Source organism: Oncorhynchus clarkii, chromosome 20 (genome assembly GCF_045791955.1).
Source record: "Oncorhynchus clarkii lewisi isolate Uvic-CL-2024 chromosome 20, UVic_Ocla_1.0, whole genome shotgun sequence".
Classification (NCBI taxonomy): Eukaryota; Metazoa; Chordata; class Actinopteri; order Salmoniformes; family Salmonidae; genus Oncorhynchus; species Oncorhynchus clarkii.
In genome coordinates this window covers 69816491-69840992 of record NC_092166.1, presented here as the reverse complement: position 1 = coordinate 69840992, position 24502 = coordinate 69816491, and the positions used below count along the sequence as shown (strand labels likewise).

The window sequence follows — 24502 nt, the reverse complement described above, 5'->3', positions numbered from 1 at the left end:
TCGCCTTAGTCCATACAAGTGCCCTTATTTTAGCACACCAAAAACGTAATACTTCCAGATCAACACCATTGTAAAGCACAATTTCTCCCCTTTCCAACAGAATCAATTACATTACCTAAATGCTGCCCGTTTCTGCATAATTCAAGCAGGAAATGAGCCCCGTCAGGTCTTTTTTTATTTTTTTTTAAATGGCGGGTGGGGAAGCGAAACTAATGTGTGATAGTGAAATGGAGAGATGTGTGGGGAAATTGTTTTTTTTTCACTCGATCTGTCCAACTTATCGCCTCTAAAATGTAAATAAAACACTATAAAGAGTTTGTGTGATTACATACCTATTTGAAGGTTTGTGTCGAATTTGAATTGGGTTTTTAGGGCGGTGCTAAAGTGATCTTAGAAGTAAACAGCGGCTTTGAGAATGATGATCACATGCAATGATGACGAAAAAAATTACTAGGTATCCCCCTTACCCTCGTCACTGTCCATTTCTTATTTTTAAAGAATGATAGAAGTGCTACACCTGGTGGAAAGAGATTGTAAAACAGAAATAGTTGCTTTATACGTGCTGTACGTTACGACACGTCAAGATGTAACGGAGGGTCAGTTTTTTTCAACTTTTCTCCAATACTATAGAGCCATTACCATGTCGATCAACGCTTGAATAGAAACCTAGTTCACACCCCCGATTTTGACGTCAACACAGTCCCACTGTGGTAGCCTCGTTTGAATGTTGCGGTTGCGCACATTTGTACGGAATGGGGTGAGTTTACGTTAGTGACATGCAAGCTAATGTTAGCCCACCAGTGCCGGGATACAGCTAGCTAACTTAACTATTGTCTGGTGGGCGCATCTAGTTAACCACAGATTTGACCTAAACAAAATAGTTAAAAAGGCTATAATATCTACTTGCTAGGTTACTTTGCAATGAGTTTGCATCGAGAAATGTGGAGGTTTTTCCTACCCTGCTTAAGTGATGACGTCAAAGGTTGCGACAGGAAGTGTAGTTCTGTATGATAGCCACATTAGCGGCTGATTAGCGCTTCATTACAGGCAAAACGTAATGCAAGGGTAAACCTACATGAAACATAGACCTTCCATAAAGTAGTTCTAAAACTCCCCACGGAAAATGTATCTTGGAAAAACAATTGGAATAATTTCCGGGTTTTACCGGTCGTTGTATAGGTATTATGACTCGAACTGTGGAACTCAATTCGACGAGGGTTGTTGACGTCAACTGCATGCGTTCAATGGAGAGACTCATATCATGAATAGGCATCCTCGAGACAACTCCAATATAAAGTGTTTTTTCTCAAAGTTGCCGGGATGTCACGTGTCCTACTTATATCAGTACACTCGTAACAACTTAAGCATTACGAACATTTTATTATATCAAATAAACCTCACGTAGCAAATAAGCCATTCATGTTTGTTGTTCACCAAATTCGACACTCTCACTGACCTCCCATACAACGAAAAAACGTCACCTGCTGGAGGGAAAATATTTTCCGCCGAGTTGGGTCTCTATTTTTTTCTCCGTCTACACCCATTGCATTTGCTAGGTGCGCTTGAGCTACACATTGAGCAAACCGTGCAAATCCGCTGTCAGACCGAACAAACCAAAGTACCATAAATATATCAACTTCACAAATGCCGCGTTCAAAACAACTCGGAACTGGGTACTCGGAAATCTACGAATTCTGTGCGTTCAAAACAACTGGGACCAAGGGGAAAAACGAGCTTCGATTGGGGGAAAAAGTCGTTTTGAACGGTCATCCAACTTGGAATTCCAACTCGGAACTCGAACTTTCAGACTTTCTGTCCTGAATATTACTGACGTCATGATTTGATTTCGTATTTTTCGGAGTTCCCAGTTGTTGTGAACGCAGCATCAGTCAAAGCGTGGCCTTTTGGGATAAGTAGTTCCCAAGTCCCGACGTCAGAAATCATTATTTCCCCAAACCCCTTTTCAGTCCTGTAAGCGGTGTTCAGCGGTGGTTGCTACCGGGGAGTGACGTCAGTGATAAGTTATTTTTCACCAAGACATTTCCAGTTCCAATTCCCAGTTTATGATTTGTAGCCCTATCAGCAGCACTGATTTGTTCTAGGCCTAATGTGTTTTTGACAGTCCAGACGAAATTATGATTTTTACCATCTTTTACAAAAAGGAAGATCGCACTTCTGACTCCAGGGTAATTGGTCAAAGCGTGAAATACTCGTTCTTAAAACTATTCTTGTTTGCATATGATTTTGTAAACCTTCAACATCAATTTAAAGCTGCAATGTAAAACTTTTTGGGCGACCCAATCAAATGTACATAGAAATGTGAGTTATAGACCAGTCATTGAAAGCAAGTCTAAGAAGCGGTAGATCCGTTCTATGTGCGCTATTTATATGCTTCTCATTCTTAAGTAGATTTTTATCACCTTTTACTTTTGTACACCAGCTTCAAACGGCTGAAAATACAATATTTTTGGCTAATGAAAATATATTTTACAGTGGTTTAGATGGTTCAATGATTTTCTACACTATAAATTGCTTGTGTTGTCACATCAACTGAAATTAGGCGAACTTAGAATTTTTGCATCTATGAAATGGTGGAGTGATTAGAACGGCACACAGTAAGTTGTATCTTTTGTAGTTGTAAAATCATTTTTGGGTTATATGAAGGTAGACTTCCTAAGCTTTCCAAAACTGTATTGCAAGCGAGGATTATTAACAGTTAACAGAGCATTGGAACTGTTGTACACATTGGCCACACTGTGGTACATGGTTTGAATGAGAACCAAAGAGGTCTGGATATGGCCCCTTAGGAGGAATGGAAGAGTCTGGGTCTGGTCTGCATGGTCTTGGCAGTCTGGGAGGATTTCTATTTCTCTATTGGGGCTCAACTGCTTGCAAAACAAAGCGCTGGTTCTATAGGGAGACCAAAACAAAGCTCTGGTTCTATAGGGAGACCAAAACAAAGCTCTGGTTCTATAGGGAGACCAAAACAAAGCTCTGGCTCTATTGGGAGACCAAAACAAATCTCTGGCTCTATAGGGAGACCAAAACAAATCTCTGGCTCTATGGGGAGACCAAAACAAATCTCTGGCTCTATGGGGAGACCTGTGACAGATAGGAAGACCCTCTTGATTTGTTTTGTAACTGAACCAGTCATGAGGGTGTCTTCATCAAAAACAGAAAAACTATTAAGTTGATTGGCTGTTAAATTGAAATTTGACCTCCAGACATTTTGAACAAAGGCTAATTTGAACAAACTATGAATTGTATCACCCTTTTTATCAAGCCAATGCATATAAATAACAGCCTTTGTGTAATCCTGTCCATAATTACATTTTTGTTCTGCACTATTAAACAGCAAGTGTGTTTGTGTCCGCGGGCACGTGAATGTGATTCCAGAAGAACTGCACATAGTATCCAATGCCCCTCCTGAGTTGAAGCAAAGGGACACACTCATCTCTCAGGGAGGGCGTTAGTAGACCACAGCTGGATGCGTCCTGCGTTCCTGATCAGTGATCACAACCAATAAACACTCAAACTAGTTACTGGCACACATCTCACATCTTTAATAGATGTTCTCAGAATCCCTGGAACATACTAGAAATATACTTCTAAGCAATAGCTTGTCTATAAACACACTGCTAAATAATCTGTTTTTCCATCCAAGGCCCTCTTGTGGTTTTGCATAACACCTCCAAACAATCAGGCAATTACAGCAGGTATGAGGCTAAATGTCTGCCAATATGTCACTAAAAAGGATCCAACCCTGTTTTTAAATTTTTGCCTAAAATGACATACCCAAATCTAACTGCCTGTAGCTCAGGACCTGAAGCAAGGATATGCATATTCGTGATACTATTTGAAAGGAAACATTTTGAAGTTTGTGGACATTTTAAATGAATGTAGGAGAATACAGCACATTAGATCTGGTAAAAGATAATACAAAGAAAAAAACATGCATATTTTTATTTGTACCACCTTCGAAATGCAAGAGAGGCTATAACGTATTATTCCAGCCAAGGCGCAATTTCGATTTGGGCCACTAGATGGCAACAGTGTATGTGCAACGTTTTGGACTGATCCAATGAACCAGTGCATATATGTTGAAAATGTTGTATCAAGACTTCCCAAATGTACCTAATTGGTTTATTAGGTACATTTGTAGGACTGTTACACACGCCTACAAAAATTGCAAACATACAGTTTGTAAAAACAAAAATCATATCGCATCCCCAGTTACTAAACTCGTGATAGAGCGTCGGCAACCACATTTGCCGAGCCCTTCACATAGGCTATCTGTACATTATATCCTTGTACAATCAGAGCCCACCCACCGTACATTTGTTTCAAGAACACCAATGGATTATGGTCCGTGAAGACCATTACAGGCAAGGCACTGGAGCCCACATATACCTCAAAGAACTGTAAGGCAGGCAATAAAGCCAGTGTCTCTTGTTCAATTGTAGAATACCTTGACTGACACGAGTTGAACTTGCGGGAGAAGAAACAGACGGGCCAATACACTCCGTCTTCATCTTCCTGTAAAAGAACCGCACCCACCCCCACTATACTAGCATCTACCTCTAACTTAAAAGGTTTGTCAAAGTTGGGGGCGGCAAGCACTGGGGCACTACAAAGTAGCGCTTTAGCGGACTCAAAAGCATAGTTAAAGTCCTACACGTTGGCCTAAAAAAAAAAAAAATGTGGAAAGACATAGGAATGAGCCAAGTATATAGATTAAAATCATGTTAGACCTCTAATGACTTGCTAGATGTACTGTGGGAGTCATCTTTGAGTGAGGACCAGGATGAACTGTTTATATTTACTGTTCATTCTGTTGTTTACAGATGTGACCCTGTGCTAACAAGGCTCCTGAGCCAATATCCTCCATTCCAGCTGGTCAGGACAGCCTTAAACAGCCCATGGAGCAGCTCAGCCTGGACAGAGCGACAAACATAAAAAAGACTGTGATTGGACGTTCTCTCTTCATCATCCAAAAGCTGCTTACTTAGGTCCAAAGATTTCCTCAGTCTCTGGCTGGGGAACAGGATCCATTTCATAAAGGGATCAGAGGCACCATCTTGGCCTGACTTCATTGAGATGTGCTTCTCTGTTTAAACGGACTGTGGTCTGTTTCTCTCTCCACACACAGTTGAGTGCTAATCACACTTGCTGTGCTGTGTGAGGGCCTTGTGGTGATGTTGGCCCTCAGGCACCTTGGTCAGGCTGTTGTACTGCTTGATATGGATGGAAGTTTCCAGCCTCCTCAGGTCAGAGTTCAAACTAGCCCACGTGACTGACCACAGCCTGTTATACTGTGCAGGTGTCCATGATCTGGTGGCCTGTGGCGTCATCAGCCCAAGAGTGTACCTGTAAGGACCACTCATTCTCTTTGCTGCACCAGGCAGACAGCTCCAGCTTGGTGCAAATAAGATGCCTGACCATCTGGTACATGTCCCCACTCAACATGGCCCTCCTGCTGAACAACTCGGAGGTGTGGCACATCATGCTCTTTAAGTGCAACTCTGTAGGAAGCAGGCCAGCATTCTTGGACTCTTTTGCAATGCAGAATCTGCAGAGGCTGACTGTGTTGTACCCCTTGTGGTAGTCTGATCAGACACATGACATCATACTGGGGAGGGACATGGGTGCACCTTACTATGAAGAGACCAGGCTAGGAATCATCCACAGCTCAGTGCTGCTGGGAGAATCCAATGTGAACAACAAAGATAGACAACAACGGAATCCTCTCTTGTCTAGAGTGAAACTACCAGATACTTTTCTATATTAATACAGATTCCTTTTTTCTATGTTAACATTGCCAATGTACCACTACCTATGCCTGTGACTGCAATCTTCATGGTCATTTCAATATAGTAAGGTCACGATTCAATCATGTATTTTCACACTTCACTTTTAGAAGTGGGCTTGATTTGCACAGCAGCATGTCTCAAATGGTGCCATTACTTTTTGTTTCAAATATATATTTGAGGTATTTTAACTTAATTTAGACAGTAAGGAAATCAGAGGGGGAGACAGGCAGGTGGGAGGAACAGTGGGAAGGGTGGACACTGGGACTGAACCCTGGTCTCCGATGGGGAGTGTTGTATGCGACTTGTGCAAACAGACATCCGACAGTTTGTACTTATTTAGTAATACCTTTCGAGGAAGCATTTCAATAACAGCAGTTAGGCTCTTTCCTTTTAATTAAAGGTCTGCTTCAATATTCATCAACACAATACCTGTTGTTTGGCTTTGCTGAAATATCTACTTCCTTTACAGTATAATTTAATTGACATGAAATAGAATTTCATTGACAAATGTCCTTCAGTCTACCCTGCAAGGATAACAATTTGTTTGCTCTTTCAAATCTGCATTTATTAACATAGTAATTATATAGTAATTTGAATTAGCTTTGATTGTATATTATGCAAAGAAAATACAAAAAAATGAAGACAAGGGAAATTATTGGGGAAAGATGATTTAAAACAAATACAACAGAATTAGTTTGCACATACTTTTTTTATATATAATTTTAGCTGTATGAAAAGTATAGCGTCAAAATTGTACACAATTAAAAACTAAATAATTAGGTATAGGGCAAACAGCAAGGCACTGATAACAACATTCATTATTATCACCACATCAATCCAATTGCATTGGTATAACTTGGTCATCTGAAATTAATAGGACCTAATAATACATTTTGAAACATTGTACATGTATGACAGTCGTGTAAAAAGTGCAAATAGAACTAATATACACAGCACAAGACAATAACCTAATGAATATCATTCATTCTGCTCTTACAACCCTTATTCTCTTGCTACCTTAGAAAACAGTCATGTCACTCAAGTAGGCACAGTAAAAGAATGGACAAGAGGAACACTTTTTATTTATTTATTTTTTACAAATATGCTGTCGGAAATGTATTAATTCGGTCTAATGAAATTCAACATTACAATGGGGCAGTTCCCAGCATTCAAGACCACTTGGTTTTCACTATCCCTGGTTCACCTGAGTAAGCAACAGTCCCAGGTTACCCCTCTGATTATCCTCTCCATCTCCACCATAGGCTGCCCATTTAAATAGTTAAAGGAACAGGAAAAGTATTGGTAGGACTCCAGGCTGTAGGCCTAGAACAACCAATCAAAGACTAAACTGATTACCCTGCTCTACCCCAAACAGATTCAGGTGTGGTTAAGTAGATGCACGAGCTGAGCATATGTAAATAAATCACCATACTTTCTCTTGAGAGAAACTCAGATCTTGTATCCTGTAACATTGTCCCCAGGACTCATCTCCTCTATCACAGGAATAATCACAGGTCTATGGGGGCAGTCATAGTCCGACAGCTCAGATAAGTCACTCTTCACCTCCAGTCCCAACTCTCTCGATACCTGCAGTGAAGAGCCTGACCCCTCATTAGGCAACATGACCTCCCCACCGCTCCACTCCTGGTCCTTCAGTCCAATGGGGAGGCGGAGGACCTCTTCCTGGGGGGTACTGATGACTGTGAGGGTCTCATCTGGCAAAGATTCCATGGGGGTCTGCAGCAGGGGGGAGCCACCTGTTTGTAACTCACTCAGAATGTCTCTTTCAGGCTGCATAAGGGACTCACCTGAACTCATATGTGTCAGCACGGAAGCCTACCAGAGAAGGAGAATATGCAACATTCAGTCAAACATTCTGTGGGTGAAATATGTTTTTGAATTTGCTATTGTTTTGACAGTGTTTACAGCTAGTAGCATATCAATAGTTTGATAACTCCAATAGGAACATGACACTCCTCATTTCTACAATGTACCACCAAGTGCTCTCCTGAAACTATCTCTGCATGACTATAATCTAGTCTATATGTAGTAGCTTTATGACTAAATCCACTGCAGTGCAGGCCAAACAGTTGAAAGGCTGAACACACCAAAATCTTTGGTTGAGGGAATGAGCCGCTTGTCAGTTTACTGTATATCAGCCACACGATGAACGCAATCACCACTATGGCAACGATAGGGATCACAATGTAGAGGGCAGTGTAGCTAGGACCTACAGGGAACAAGTCCAGCAGTTAGACTGACAGTCAAACTGATTTCACATTCAAAACTGTACAGTGTTCTAATTGAGCATTTGCTGCTAAAATCAGCCATAATGACAATACAGACAAATTTAACTTTCAAAGGACGTATCAGATATTAGCAGATGTGGTTTAGAGCTAATATGACTTTGACGCATCCATCATGTGAGAAATTAAGAGTCTTACCAGAATCCCCATGCTTCTCCTCAATGCATATGTTCTGGTGAGCTGAGACATGAACATTGTTCATTTTTCCTTTCATCTTGATGCAGTGCCTATCCATCTTTCCATCGACTGGTATTTCAGCCTCACACACATGGTGTTGCTTGTAGGAGCAGGTAAAACTATGCTCTTTCTGGGGAAATAAAAAAAGAATATATTTAGCCTATGTTCCAAAAAAAATGAAAAAAACTGTTTTATATAATGTTCATAAAAATATAGGAAATGTGTTCCCTTTTTAAAAATAAAGCTTCTTTGCTTGCAAGTGAAAACTATTTGCAGCGGGTATACACATGAGAAAAATCTAAATTTCTACAAAGGTGGTTCCCAGAAACCATCATATAGTAATTCCTAAGTCATGATTTTCCAGCAGTTCTCACCAACGGATCTTCTGTGACAACCATGTAATGAAATTCCTTATGATCCGGTCTTTCATTTTTGATGATGGCATATTTGTAGATGTGAAACGGGTGAATGAATTGAACTTTGATAATTTGATCAGATACAGCAGAGATGTTGACAGGTGGGAAATCCAATGAGCCTAAAAAAACACACAAAATACCATTACTTTGTGAAAAAATCTGAGGTCAGAAAATATGTTCAAAATCTCCCGGCTCTGAGCATTGTGTGGTCAGATCAACAAAGAAATGCTACATGTGCTGCAGTGCATACAGTGTACTTACAAACCCTTTCAAGATACTACCCCAATTCAATCACTACATACTGTATAACATTGTTCCCATAATTCACCTTTTGGTTAGCTCAGTGTATTTTATTTGTATTTATTTCACCTTTATTTAACCAGGTAGGCTAGTTGAGAACAAGTTCTCATTTACAACTGCGACCTGGCCAAGATAAAGCATAGCAGTGTGAACAGACAACAACACAGAGTTACACATGGAGTAAACAGTAAACAAGTCAATAACACAGTACAAAAAAAGAATAAAGAAAGAAAAGATTGTATATACATTGTGTGCAAAAGGCATGAGGAGGTAGGCGAATAATTACAATTTAGCAGATTAACACTGGAGTGACAAATTATCAGATGATCATGTGCAGGTAGAGATACTAGTGTGCAAAAGAGCAGAAAAGTAAATAAATAAAAACAGTATGGGGATGAGGTAGGTAAATTGGGTGGGCTATTTACCGATGAACTATGTACAGCTGCAGCGATCGGTTAGCTGCTCAGATAGCAGATGTTTAAAGTTGGTGAGGGAGATAAAAGTCTCCAACTTCAAAGATTTTTGCAATTCAGTCCAGTCACAGGCAGCAGAGAACTGGAAGGAAAGGCGGCCAAATGAGGTGATGGTTTTAGGGATGATCAGTGAGATACAACTGCTGGAGCGCGTGCTATGGGTGGGTGTTGCCATTGTGACCAGTGAACTGAGATAAGGCGGAGCTTTACCTAGTATGGACTTGTAGATGACCTGGAGCCATCTGGCGACGAATATGTAGCGAGGGCCAGCCGACTAGAGCATACAGGTTGCAGTGGTGGGTGGTATAAGGTGCTTTAGTAACAAAACGGATGGCACTGTGATAAACTGCATCCAGTTTGCTGAGTAGAGTATTGGAAGCTATTTTGTAGATAACATCGTCGAAGTCGAGGATCGGTAGGATAGTCGGTTTTACTAGGGTAAGTTTGGCGGTGTGAGTGAAGGAGGCTTTGTTGCGAAATAGAAAGACGATTCTAGATTTGATTTTGGATTGGAGATGTTTGATTTGAGTCTGGAAGGAGAGTTTACAGTCTAACCAGACACCTAGGTACTTATAGATGTCCACATATTCTATGTCGGAACCATCCAGGGTGGTGATGCTAGTCGGGCGTGTGGGTGCAGGCAGCGAACGGTTGAAAAGCATGCATTTGATTTTACTAGCGTTTAAGACCAGTTGGAGGCCACGGAAGGAGTGTTGTATGGCATTGAAGCTCGTTTGGAGGTTAGATAGCACAGTGTCCAAGGAAGGGCCAGAAGTATACAGAATCGCCCGCAGCAAGAGCAACATCATTGATATATACAGAGAAAAGAGTCGGCCCGAGAATTGAACCCTGTGGCACCCCCATAGAGACTGCCAGAGGACCGGACAACATGCCCTCCGATTTGACACACTGAACTCTGTCTGCAAAGTAGTTGGTGAACCAGGCAAGGCAGTCATTAGAAAAACCGAGGCTACTAGTGTGAGAACTTACAATGTACCACCACGTCTGAATACACTGTATCATCGTAGGTGAATGAAATTTCGGGAGAATTGGTATTCTGTCCAACAGCAGTCAATATGAAACGGTAGCCCTCTTCTATTACTTTGGTAAATGAGGAGACATCGCAGTGGTAGAGGGAAGTGTTTGAACAAACCAAGGCAGCACTGAAAGATAGAGGAAAACAATTGTTGTGGGTTAGTGGCAACCTCTGATTTGGACTAAAATGTTAGTTCACAATTACAATGGAAAAGCTGACAAAGAACTGTTGACAGGACTTTACATTTGTATGGGTCTGACAGTGCATTTCAATTTTCCAATTTCTACTTGAAATTGTGGCAAGAAAGACTTAAATAATATTCACTGGCTATTTAACCTACATTGGATAACATAGGCCCTATTTGGTGAGAGATTAAGAAACCTCTTAGGTGCTGCAGCACCTACCCAGAATATTTTCTTGTCATTTCCACATTGAACTGTGGCTGCAGAGATGGTTCACTGTAGTTCCAATAGATCACATTGTGAAAATTGTGGCAGATGAGGCTCATGTTGACGGGAGGAGGAACTGTAGGATAAAATAGTAGAAAGTCAGTCAGAACCAGTTTCTAAAACTGTGCTATAATTAAGCAATAAGGCACAAGGGGGTGTGGTATATGGCCATTATACCACTGCTAAGGGCTGTTCTTAGGCACGATGCATCACGGAGTGCCTGGATCCAGCCATTAGCCTTGCTATATTGGCCATATACTGGTAAGTTGGTGGTTGAAGATATCCCTCTAGTGGTGTGGGGGCTGTGCTTTGGCAAAGTGGTTGGGGTTATATCCTGCCTGTTAGGCCCTGTCCGGGGGTATCATTGGATGGGGCCACAGTGTTTCCCGACCCCTCCTGTCTTAGCGTCCAGTATTTATGCGTCGGGGGGCTATGGTCAGTCTGTTATATCTGGAGTATTTCTCCTGTCTTATCCGGTGTCCTGTGTGAATTTAAGTATTCTCTGTCTCTCTCTCTCTCTCTGGACCTGAGCCCTAGGACCATGCCTCAGGACTACCTGGCCTGATGACTCCTTGCTGTCAACTCTCTAGAGACAGCAGGAGCGGTAGAGATACTCTGAATGTGATCGGCTACGAAAAGCCAACTGACATTTACTGCTAAGGCTCCTTAACAGCTTCTACCCCCAAGCCATAAGGCTGTTGAACAATTAATCAAATGGCCACCGGACTATTACATTGACCCCCCCCCTCCCTTCCATTTGTTTTGTACACTGCTGCTACATGTACAAATGACCTCTTACCTGTACCTCCGCACACTGACTCGGTACCGGTATCCCCTGTATATAGCCTCGTTGTTGTTATGCTATTGTGTTACTTTTTATAATTCTTTGCTTTAGTTTATTTGGTAAATATTTTCTTAACTCTTCTGTTGGTTAAGGGCTTGTAAGTAAGCATTTCACGATAAGGTCTACACTTGTATTCGGCGTATGTGACAAATCAAGTTTGATTTGAATGTCTGTTTATGTGAATAAACAAGCAATGAATAGTGTAGAGAATATTGTACCATCTAAATTTCTGTGAAATATATTTTCAATAACCAAAAATATTGTATTTTCAGCTGTTTGAAACTGTGTACAAAACCAGAAGAAAAAGATGTAAAAAATACATGTAAGAACGAGAAACAAAGAAATAGAGCACATCTACCACTTTTTAGATGTGTATTTTACCTTTATTTAACTAGGAAAGTCCGTTAAGAACAAATTCTTATTTACAATGACAGCCTAGGAACAGTGGGTTAATTAAACTGCCTTGTTCAGGGGCAGAACGACAGATTTTTACCTTGTCAGCTCGAGGATTCAAACTAGAAACCTTTCAGGTTACTGGCCCAATGCTCTAACCACTAGGCTACCTGCCGCCCCCATATGCTTTCTATAACTCACATTTCTATGTGCAGCTTTAAGTTCACTGGGATATATTCAAGATATGGGCTGCATTGTGTGCAAGTTAAACAACCTGATAAATCTCCAGCACAACATATGGTATAGTAAGTGATTGCAGGGAAGATAACATCTCACTTGCAGTAGAAGCCTGGCACTATTAGCTGAGGAAGGTGAAAATATCAGCCTGTATGAAGTCAGAAAGGAACTGGTCTCATTGTCAGGGGATAATTGGATGTTGGATATAACAAAATGTTCATTAATTACAGAAGAATTACTCATGTTTCAGTGGGCCATTATGTATGGTATGTAGTGTACGTACAAACGATTGAACATTTCCTCACATAGCATCTGTGCTGTTTTGGGGAAATACACTTCCGGATTTAGTTTCACAACATAAATGTTACTTTAGAGTGGAGAAAGGCAATATCCTCTGTTCTGTGGAGCACAACACACTAGACTAGACCACTCCATAAAAAACACTGAGGGTACAGTAATAACCCACACATGAAGTTAGACATGTGTCAGATCACAGAGGTGTCAGACCACAGAGAGGTCTACTGTAACTGTATGTTTTTCTCTGTGGTGTAAGTGTGAAATCTACAGTGAATTTCCCACTGAGGTTGAAGGAACAAAAAACTTGACTTAGGCTACTGGCATACAAACATAATGCAAAACCAACTGACAATAAACAGTGCTCACCACTTATTGCGAACTAGCACCTTATTTATTGACAACAACTGACTACTTTAAGGACAACTGTTTGTGTATCAGTCCACCGCCTGAATAAAAGAAAACACATGGACTGACAATATTGTAGCGAAGGTTCGACCGGGACTCGAACGCAGGTCCAGCGACTGTCAACCCAACACCTTAGCAGTTACGCCAAGAGATCCTCGAACATATTTTCATACTAAGCATACTTTTGGAATAGCAATATAAATTCCAAGAACATTAGCATATTGTACAGTGGCCTATAGCCTGCATTATGTTGTCGAAAAAACTAAGCATGAATACTGTATTAAATACTTACAGTAACATCAGCTCCAAGTGATTAATCACAAAGCAACATTTATAGCCAACTATTTTAGGGCAAGAATTACTTACCGTAAGAGTCGACATGACGTTGACATAAAACGAATATCAGGGAAATGTGGGCTAATCCTATCCCGACCATGTTTTATTTTGTCGAGTCTATAGGCCTATGTAAAACTATATGAAACGTATTTGAATGTCTATATGAATAAGCTATTGTTATTTTAGATGACTTGAGAGCCTTTTGTCTGTCTAAATAAATTGAGGCATTTCCGGTACAGCCAAACCTCAGGACGTTGCTCCAATCGGCAGGCTACACCGTACACAACTTCCAATGAAATGTTCCTGTAACAGCCATTAGACCCGCCTGCTACAAACGTTTACTGGCAGTAGGAAAACTCCCGTGCAGTGATACTATGTCGCCTTGAAGTTTCCACATCTCGGATCAGCTTCCTCTCCCGGAAACCTAACCTTAACTCAGGGAACCAGCGCAGAACGACTGCACCCTCTCATTGCAGACGAAGTTCCAGGCCGACCCGCGGTACTACAGGCATTGCTTGCAGTTAACAGGATCCCCCATTTTGGTGAAGGGGGAAATGGCGAACTTCGTGGTCCATCTTCGTGTAAATACTTACACATTTCGAATACAATCATGGTACCAACAATTACTTATATTACACCAGATGTATGTTATTGAATCTATTTTTTTTGGCCCTCAGCGTGATTTGGTTGCACTACTCTCTTGGGAGAGAAAATGTTCAAAGTATATTTAGAGGGAATGTTGCCTTTTTAAAGCATCTTTTCTACTATTATACCATTTTGTCAATGGGCAGAGAGAACATTTTGCAAGTTTATAACACTTCCTGCAATTATAAACACTTTGCCATGGGGTGGAGAGAAATGTTTGCTGTTTTGAACCACATTTCCTGCAATTGTTAGTTGACATGGCTAATTGAGTGCCTGACACATCAAAAGGAATAATTGCCAATTTTCGTAATTGCGCCTTGTGTATTCTACTAGTTCAGTGCATTATCTATGCACTTGAGAGGATAGGAATCCTTCATGGTTATATAGTTCAGCTGCCTGTAGTCTGCACAGAAGTGCCTTTTTTATTTTATTTTTTTATTTTTATTCACAACAAATCAATACATAAAGCATACGAGGGAACACAAACATTCATAGATTACAAACAATAGACAATTGAGCTAGGGGGTACAATATCACATTACAATTACACAAGGACCTTAAGGGACATGCATATACTTACATTTATAACAGCTTTTTTGTTAGTAGAGCATTTAACCAGATTTTATAAAAAATAAAACAAATACAAATATTTGTATGTTAAGTTCACACTGGAATCACCCCATACTTTTTAAACACCTCCCTATCAAGTATTTTAGCTACTTTAGCACATGGCTGCAGTGGACAGTTGTTCCAGATGTGATGTCCAGAAGTTGAAGAAAAATCGAGGTACAGTGCCTTGCGAAAGTATTCGGCCCCCTTGAACTTTGCGACCTTTTGCCACATTTCAGGCTTCAAACATAAAGATATAAAACTGTATTTTTTTGTGAAGAATCAACAACAAGTGGGACACAATCATGAAGTGGAACGACATTTATTGGATATTTCAAACTTTTTTAACAAATCAAAAACTGAAAAATTGGGCGTGCAAAATTATTCAGCCCCCTTAAGTTAATACTTTGTAGCGCCACCTTTTGCTGCGATTACAGCTGTAAGTCGCTTGGGGTATGTCTCTATCAGTTTTGCACATCGAGACACTGAAATTTTTTCCCATTCCTCCTTGCAAAACAGCTCGAGCTCAGTGAGGTTGGATGGAGAGCATTTGAACAGCAGTTTTCAGTTCTTTCCACAGATTCTCGATTGGATTCAGGTCTGGACTTTGACTTGGCCATTCTAACACCTGGATATGTTTATTTTTGAACCATTCCATTGTAGATTTTGCTTTATGTTTTGGATCATTGTCTTGTTGGAAGACAAATCTCCGTCCCAGTCTCAGGTCTTTTGCAGACTCCATCAGGTTTTCTTCCAGAACGGTCCTGTATTTGGCTCCATCCATCTTCCCATCAATTTTAACCATCTTCCCTGTCCCTGCTGAAGAAAAGCAGGCCCAAACCATGATGCTGCCACCACCATGTTTGACAGTGGGGATGGTGTGTTCAGGGTGATGAGCTGTGTTGCTTTTACGCCAAACATAACGTTTTGCATTGTTGCCAAAAAGTTCAATTTTGGTTTCATCTGACCAGAGCACCTTCTTCCACATGTTTGGTGTGTCTCCCAGGTGGCTTGTGGCAAACTTTAAACAACACTTTTTATGGATATCTTTAAGAAATGGCTTTCTTCTTGCCACTCTTCCATAAAGGCCAGATTTGTGCAATATACGACTGATTGTTGTCCTATGGACAGAGTCTCCCACCTCAGCTGTAGATCTCTGCAGTTCATCCAGAGTGATCATGGGCCTCTTGGCTGCATCTCTGATCAGTCTTCTCCTTGTATGAGCTGAAAGTTTAGAGGGACGGCCAGGTCTTGGTAGATTTGCAGTGGTCTGATACTCCTTCCATTTCAATATTATCGCTTGCACAGTGCTCCTTGGGATGTTTAAAGCTTGGGAAATCTTTTTGTATCCAAATCCGGCTTTAAACTTCTTCACAACAGTATCTCGGACCTGCCTGGTGTGTTTCTTGTTCTTCATGATGCTCTCTGCGCTTTTAACGGACCTCTGAGACTATCACAGTGCAGGTGCATTTATACGGAGACTTGATTACACACAGGTGGATTGTATTTATCATCATTAGTCATTTAGGTCAACATTGGATCATTCAGAGATCCTCACTGAACTTCTGGAGAGAGTTTGCTGCACTGAAAGTAAAGGGGCTGAATAATTTTGCACGCCCAATTTTTCAGTTTTTGATTTGTTAAAAAAGTTTGAAATATCCAATAAATGTTGTTCCACTTCATGATTGTGTCCCACTTGTTGTTGATTCTTCACAAAAAAATACAGTTTTATATCTTTATGTTTGAAGCCTGAAATGTGGCAAAATGTCGCAAAGTTCAAGGGGGCCGAATACTTTCACAAGGCACTGTAAATATTGCTTGTGTCCAGAATATTTTAATTGTCAGTCATTTCCGAACAGGCTATAATTTATTTAATTTGTGGTACAACTTTTGAATTAAAACAAATATTTTGTGTTTAGTGTGAACAATATGCTAGCTGTAATACTAATCAAAGCATGCTAAGCTGTCAATTTTCTCCTGAAACTGTAGAAATGTCATTTCCATCACAGTCATTGCCATCACAAAGTTAAGTGTGGTGGAAATTACAGAAAGTGGTGGAAATGACACATCCATTACCTTATTTGTTTTTATTGTACTTTTTTATTTTTTTATTTGTACTTTAGGCTTATTTAATCATGGTTTAAATTAATTTAATCTAGAAAATGCTCCATGGTGTGCACAAAAACTAAGTCGTTTTTATTTTTTTATTTTTAGAAGATTCCACATAAAACAGCTCAGAGGTCACAGACATATAGAAACAATATAAAAATGATCATATACGATACCAGGAACATCTGCAAAAAGACAGGGAGAGATACTGGAAGGAAAAAGAGAAGGGAGCAGTGAAATCTATCTCTGAGCTTACAAAGCGAGAACAAAGAAACAAGAGATGGAAATGGAAATGTAACCAACGGAATAGAAGACAGACTTTAAAGAGAACAGTTGCAATGGAGACCTACTTATCAGCCAACACACCACCTCAGTCACCAGATGACTTGCAGCCAGAACATGAGGCCAACATACCTGCCCCCGATGCACACCCTGATACCCCCTCCTCATCGTCTGCAACATGAATGAGAAGTCAAATACTTGCTGGAAGGAAAAAGGTTGGAAGAGGTCGCTCAAAAGCCTACAGAGATCTTAATATGACAAATGTCAAACTTGATAATGCTTTACGGAAAGCTGAGAAATACAAAAAAAGGTACGATCGACTGATGAACAAAATGAAGAGACAAGATTCCCCAAAGACAAAACAGCAAATGAAGGGAACTCCAAAGAATTTGAGAAGGATTTTATTGTTTCAAAATGCCATCATTGCAGAGTTAAAACAAAAGTATTAAAAAAAATGTGCAGTGCCAAGGACAAACAAGTGGCTTCAAAAATGCTCAGAGGAAACATCCTGAGAAAGTATGGGCTGGTCAAAGCTACAAACAGAATTAGGATTTTCAGCAAAAGCAATGAGGGCAAATGAAAACAGGCCATCAAGTCTTCAATACTCCAGGAAAAATCAGTGTAACAGAATTAGCACAGCCACAGAAGAGAAAATCATTAGATTCTATGAACGTGATGACATCAAAACAACAACAGGGAAAAAGGACCCACTAACGAGGAACAAGAAGAACAAGCAGAAGCGCTTCTTGAATGGCACAATTCAGAACCTTTATCAGAAGATTAAGAAGGAATATTTAGAAATTCAAATTTCCTACTGTGAATTCTGCAAAAGATGTCCTTTTTGGGAAGTCAAGCCAACAGTTCAGGATAGGGACACATGTCTCTGCAAAACCCACGCCAACCTCCAGTTCATGGCGGACTAACTACAGTATCACAAAGTGATCAGCTGCAGCAACACTGAGAAAGTTTTTGAGTCTTTGTGCTGTGTGAACCCGAAGAAAGAGTGCATGTATAGAGAGTGCTCCCATTGCCAAGCAAAATAGCTTAAATGAAGAATTTATGCTATTGCTAGCAATCAAGAGGAAACTCTGAATTAACAACTCAAAAAGACCTCATGTTATGCTCTTCAAATGGATGTTAACTGTGAGGGCCAAGATGCCCATGCACCCAATAATGATAGTATTCAAAAAGTTTAAGCTGCCTATCAATCATTGTTTTTGAAACCAGTGGAAACCCAGTGACAATGTGCTCTTGCAACAGCTACAGAATCCCAGCCTATGGAATAAAAGTGGGGCTTTTATTGCTCAGCTATTGCATGCTGATAAAAAATATTTAATCCATAGGCCTAATGGACAAATGTTCAAACTCATACATTTTTGATAGACTTAAAGGGGCAATCTGTTGCTACATCCATTTTTGGACATATAAATTATATATATATCCATTGATTTTTGAAGAATATAACTTATAAATGCCTCAGGAGCTTAGTTCAACTGTCACACTCCATGAGAACCCAAAATACAAGCTTGTTTTTCTCCAATGTTTAACATTGTAAATGTAAATAAACACTGTAGCCTCATAACATGGTTAAAACAATAATTTTGATATCATGGATGGTCAGGCTAATCTGAGAGTGGTTACATTTCTCCAGGCCCATCCCTTAATTTAATTTTTGGATTATCAAGATACCAAATTGTCACCAACAAAAAGTGTATCAATAGGCCTATAGCAAATGCAGCACATGGCATTAATTTTTCACATGTAAATAGCACTTTTCAGTAGTTCTCAAAGCATGCCATTTCATGAGCGCAGCATTTATTTTTCAACTCGAATCAATGAGCCCAATCAGTCCTCCATGACAACAAAATCATAAACAACAGAGTAGGGTTGGCTAATAAGTCCTTAGTTTTGGGGTTATGCCCAGGTAAAACAATTTGGCTAATATATATATATATATATATATATATATATATATATTTATTTATTTATTTATTTCCAAGTCCTATTCTTGAAGATCAAGGGGTATAACATTTATTGTAATGACTGGAATTCTGATAGACTTTGGTTTTTAATGGAAAGATATCATTTTAATCATATTATTATATGTAGTTGAAAGCGATGGTTTAGAAGAAGTCTACATAACCAACCAATAAAGTAGAATTTAACATCCATATATGGCCAGCTATGTAATCTTTAACATTGATTTATCCTGCAATAGATGTGGTTCAATTGGTACCATACATTTTTATCTTCTTTGAATGCCTCTTAAGGGAAAAGTAATCGGAAAGTAACTGAATGTAATCAGATTACATTACTGAGTTTGGGTAATACAAAAGTTACGTTACTGATAGTAAATAGTAACTGTTTTTTAAGAAGTAGTTTAAAATAAATGGTCCAATTCACACACTTATCAAGAGAACATCCCTGGTCATCCCTACTGATGATCTGGTGGACTCACTAAACACACATGCTTAGTTTTGTAAATTATGTCTGCATGTTGGAGTGTGCCCCTAGCCACCTGTAAAAAAAATAATAATAAAATGGTGCCATCTGGTTTGCTTAATTTAAGGAATTCGAAAACGATTTGTACTGTTACTTTTGATACTTAAGTATATTTTAGCAATAACATTTATTTTTTATACTTAAGTATATTCAAACCAAATACTTTTAGACTTACTCAATTAGTATTTTACTGGGTGACTTTCACCTTTACTTGAGTACATTTTCTATTAAGGTAACTTGACTTTTACTCAAGTATGACAATTGAGTACTTTTTCCATCACTGATGCTGGCCCATGTTGACTCCAATGCTTCCTACAATTGTTGGCTGGATGTCCTTTGGGTGGTGGACAATTCTTGATACACACAGGAAACTGTTGAGTGTGGAAAACCCAGCAGCATTGCAGTTCTTTACACACTCAAACCGGTGCACCTGGCACCTACTACCATACCCTGTTTAAAGGTACTTAAATATTTTGTCTCACCCTCGAAATGGCACACATACACAATCCATGTCTCAAGGCTTTAAAATCATCCTTTAACCTTTCTCCTCCCCTTCATCTACACTGATTTGAAGTGGATTTAACAAGTGATAACAATAAGGGATCATAGGTTTCACCTGGAAACCTGGTCAGTCTATGTCATGGAATGAGCAGGTGTTCCTAATGTTTTGTGCACTTATATAAAGTAAAATAATAAAATCCCATGAGATATGCCTACAAGATATACTTTTATGTAGCCTATGCTGTTTTGAATCCATTTGTATGTATGAATGACTGTGTTCAAGTCCAGGTATGTGTGCCACAAGTCTGTGTTAGCTTGCTGTGTAAAGCCTAGCTCTAGGCTCTTCATAATTGGCCATTTTGTGGTTAAAAAACACTAACATATTAACAATAACACTTGACATTCCTGTAATGGATTTTATATTAGGCGATAAGATAAGAACGTAGTAGCCAACTAAGCTATTTCACGTTTTAGCCATGTTCTTCAAAATCCACGGGGAAAAAATGTCACGCTGATCAGTGGGAATCTTATAGGCCTCAGAAATTCACAAGTAATAGTTGAAAAATATGGTCTAAAAGGGTTAATAAATAGGCCTTGTTGTGAAAAACTCAATCCAGAGACTAATTTATCATTATAATAGTGAATCTTTAATACAGACGACCTACACTGTGAATATTTAAATTATGTATTCAATATAGACAAGAAAATACAATAATTTGTGTTATTAGTTTAAGCACACTGTTTGTCTATTATTGTGACTTAGATGAAGATCGGATCAAATTTGATGACCAATTAATGCAGAAATCCAGGTAATACCAAAGGGTTCACATACTTTTTCTTGCCACTGTATAGTGGGAGGTGATAATACTATCATTATACTGTATAGTGGGAGGTGATAATACTATCATTATGTTTACACAACAGTCCTTTTATACAAGCAACAGTTCAAGAACACAATGGCCTTGTGTAAAGGTGTAGTGATAACAGGATTCTATGAAATGTATGTCACAGTCCAACACAGAACAATAACATAACACTTGAGAAGTTACAACAGCTCACCTCAATTCTGCCACAAACTTTGATGCAATGGAAACCATAAGCATCACCATACATGATATATCTGAGCTGTTGTCAGACAGAACTTAAAACCGTCTGGTTTTTGGGAAATTTTCATTTTACACAGAAAGAGGTGGTCTGAATGGAACTCCTGAAAGGTAACTTTGTAATAATAATCTGGGAAAAAGGGAGGTTCATAGGGATCGGGGTCATTTCCAATAGAGCAATCTGGATCCCCAATTAAGGTTGAAACAGTGGCCAGATCCGTCAGGTAATTTAAGCTCGCTTCTGTGGTCATGAACATCTGGTGGGGAGGAGATACTCCTCTCTCAAATTCATAGTCATAGTAGCCCCGCACGACCATCCTGAACTCGCAAGCTTCCACTCTGTTTCACTCGCGGTTTCAAACGGATCAGAACAGTTGAAGCTCATGAGATTTTAAGATGGTATTATGAAGCTATAGTCATAGGTCTAAACGGCATAGGATGGCCATCCCATTGTGATTTTGAAGCCATAAAATATTTATCTGTCATGGAGACGTTTGTGTGTGTTTGATTCTTAGTTGAGGAAATAGATACAGATGTGATTGTGCAACCTGGTCTCGCAGCATTTCGTATTATTTTGTACTTAAATCCGAGACGCTCCATTTATTATGATATGTTACCTTTCGTATGGTATGTATTAATTTGTGGATGTCCATCACCCATTTCGCATGATAAGTTACGAATTCTAGCTAGGTGGCTAACGTTAGCTATCTTGCTAATGTTAGCTAGACTAGGGGTTATGGTTAAGTTTACGAGTTAGGTTAAAGGGTTAGGGGAAGGGTTAGCTAACATGCTAAGTAGTTGCAAAATAGCTAAAAAGTAGTAATTAGTTGAAGATTTACTCATTTGCTAAAATGCTAAAGTTTTCCATGACGCGAACTCGCAACCTTTGGGTTGCTAGACGAGCACATCATACACGCACCCATCAACCCAGACCAATCACCCTCCTTTCATTTTTGCCTTAAGAAACAATCTGTCTCATGTAACCATTTGAAACTTAAAATATAATACTAAATGGAGTTTCTCAGATTTACGTACACACGCTCAGTGTATAGCGAGTGTGCCCACTCTGGTACATGCACTCTAGCCAACAGCTCGCAGGTATAGCCTACATGATGAGATTAATATGGAGAAAAGAATGAGATTATTCTTATTTGTCAAATGGCAGCCAAGCATTGATCATCATGTCACCAGAATAGGACCCTCAATATGTATTGGAAAGGAGCAGCAAGCTCATCACCTTGCACTTTCACCACCCTGTGAAGTTAATCATAATTGATTTAATCTGTAGCCTAAAAAATTTAATGCTTTCCCGACAAGTCATAGCGGGAGGACCACACAACATCTCATCGCATGACTCCAAGTTTACTTAAAATCAAATATAATTGTATTTGTCACATGGGCCGAATACAACAGGTGTAGTAGACCTTACAGTGAAATGCTTACTTTCAACCCCTGAACCAACAATGCAGTTAAGAAAATACCAACAAAAAAAACAGTAAGTGACCAGAATAACAAATAAGAGAGCAGCAGTAAATAACAATAGCGGGGCTATATACAGGAGGTACCGGTACAGAGTCTATGTCAATGTGCGGGGGCACCGGTGTCAAGGCAATTATTCAAGTGACTATGCTTAGATAATAACAGAGAGTAGTAGCAGCGTTCCAGAGGGCGGGGGGGGGGGGGGTAGAAGCTATTTAGGAGCCTCTTGGACCTATACTTGGTGCTCCGCTACTGCTTGCTGTGCAGCAGCAGAGAGAACAGTCTATGACTAAGGTGTATAGAGGTCCTGGATGGCAGGAAGCTTGGCCCCGGTGATGGACTGGACCATACGCACTACCCTCTGTAGTGCCTTGCGGTTGGGGGCCGAGCAGTTGCCTTACCAGGTAGTGATACAACCCATCAGGATGCCCTCAATGGTGCAGCTGTAAAATCTTTTGAGGATCTGAGGATCAATTCCAAATCTTTTCAGTCTCCTGAGGGGGAATAGGTTTTTCCATGCCCTCTTCACGACTGTCTTGGTGTGTTTGGACCATGTTCGTTTATTGGTGATGTGGACACCAAGGAACTTGAAGCTCTCAACCTGCTCCACTACAGCCCCGTCGATGAGAATGGGGCGTGCTTGGTCCTCCTTTTCCTGTAGTCCACAATCATCTCCTTTGTCTTGATCACATTGAGGGAGAGGTTGTTGTCCTTGCACCACACGGTCAGGTCTCTGACCTCCTCCCTATAGGCTGTCTCATCGTTGTCGGTGATCAGGCCTACCACTGTTGTGTCATCAGAAAACTTAATGATGGTGTTGGAGTCGTGCCTGGCCGTGCAGTCATGAGTGAACAAGGAGAACAGGAGGGGGCTGAGCATGCACACCTGAGGGGCCACCGTGTTGATTATCAGCGTGCCGGGTGTGTTGTTACCTGCCCTTATCACCTGGGGGGAGGCCCGTCAGGAAGTCCAGGATCTAGTTGCAGAGGGAGGTGTTTAGTCACAGGATCCTTAGCTTAGTGATCAGCTTTGAGGGCACTATGGTGTTGAACGCTGAGCTGTAGTCAATGAATAGCATTTTCACATAGGTGTTCCTTTTGTCCAGGTGGGAAAGGGTAGTGTGGAATGCAATAGAGATAGCATTATATGTGGATCTGTTGGTGCGGTATGCAAATTGGAGTGGGTCTAGGGTTTCTGGGGTAATGGTGTTGATGCGAGCTATGACCAGCCTTTCAAAGCATTTCATGGCTACAGATGCGAGTGCTACGGGTCGGTAGTCATTTAGGTAGGTTATTTTAGTGTTCTTGGGCACAGGGACTATGGTGGTCTGCTTGAAACATGTTGGTATTACAGACTCAGACAGGGAGAGGTTGAAAATGTCAGTGAAGATACTTGCCAGTTGGTCAGCGCATGCTCGGAATGCACGTCCTGATGCTCTCATGCATATTTCAGTGTTACTTGCCTCGGAGCGAGCATATAGGTTATTTAGCTCATCTGGTAGGCTTGTGTCACCCGGCAGCTCTCGACTATGCTTCCCTTTGTAGTCTGTAATAGTTCACAAGCTCTGCCACATCTGATGAGCGTCGGAGCCGGTGTAGTATGATTCGATCTTAGTCCTGTATTGACGCTTTGCCTGTTTGATGTTCATTGGCGGGCATAGCCTGATTTCTTACAAGCTTCCGGGTTAGAGTGCCGCTCCTTGAAAGCAGCAGCTCTACCCTTTAGCTCAGTGCGAATGTTGCCTGTAATCCATGGCTTCTGATTGTGGTATTTACGTACCAAATGTTTTATTG

The 24502-nt window shown here is 40.3% G+C and overlaps 2 protein-coding genes across 2 annotated transcripts in view; one reads left to right on the top strand and one right to left on the bottom strand.

Annotated features, from left to right (window-relative positions):
• Positions 1-6462: 6462 nt before the first annotated feature.
• Positions 6463-13934, bottom strand: LOC139376825 (interferon gamma receptor 1-like). The gene is made up of 7 exons (XM_071119766.1): positions 13510-13934; positions 10923-11043; positions 10473-10645; positions 8668-8828; positions 8255-8423; positions 7919-8040; positions 6463-7646 (listed from the first exon to the last, which is right to left on the bottom strand). The coding sequence occupies exons 1-7, from the start codon at positions 13577-13579 to the stop codon at positions 7260-7262; spliced, it is 1203 nt and encodes a 400-aa protein (XP_070975867.1). The 5' UTR covers positions 13580-13934; the 3' UTR covers positions 6463-7259.
• Positions 13845-24502, top strand: part of LOC139376826 (interferon gamma receptor 1-like) — a 38571-nt gene continuing 27913 nt past the window's right edge. Inside the window, exon 1 of the mRNA XM_071119770.1 lies at positions 13845-14092. The gene's annotated coding sequence lies outside the window, so the exon portion shown is untranslated. The remainder of the gene's footprint in view (positions 14093-24502) is intronic.

Coding starts and splice junctions, on each gene's coding strand:
- LOC139376825 (XM_071119766.1), bottom strand. CDS start 13,579: ATGGTCGGGATAGGATTAGCCCACATTTCCCTGATATTCGTTTTATGT. Junction 10,646..10,922: donor ATGACAAGAAAATATTCTGG/GTAGGTGCTGCA, acceptor TCTATCTTTCAG/TGCTGCCTTGGTTTGTTCAA. Junction 8,829..10,472: donor TTCAGACGTGGTGGTACATT/GTAAGTTCTCAC, acceptor GTGTTTTTTTAG/GCTCATTGGATTTCCCACCT.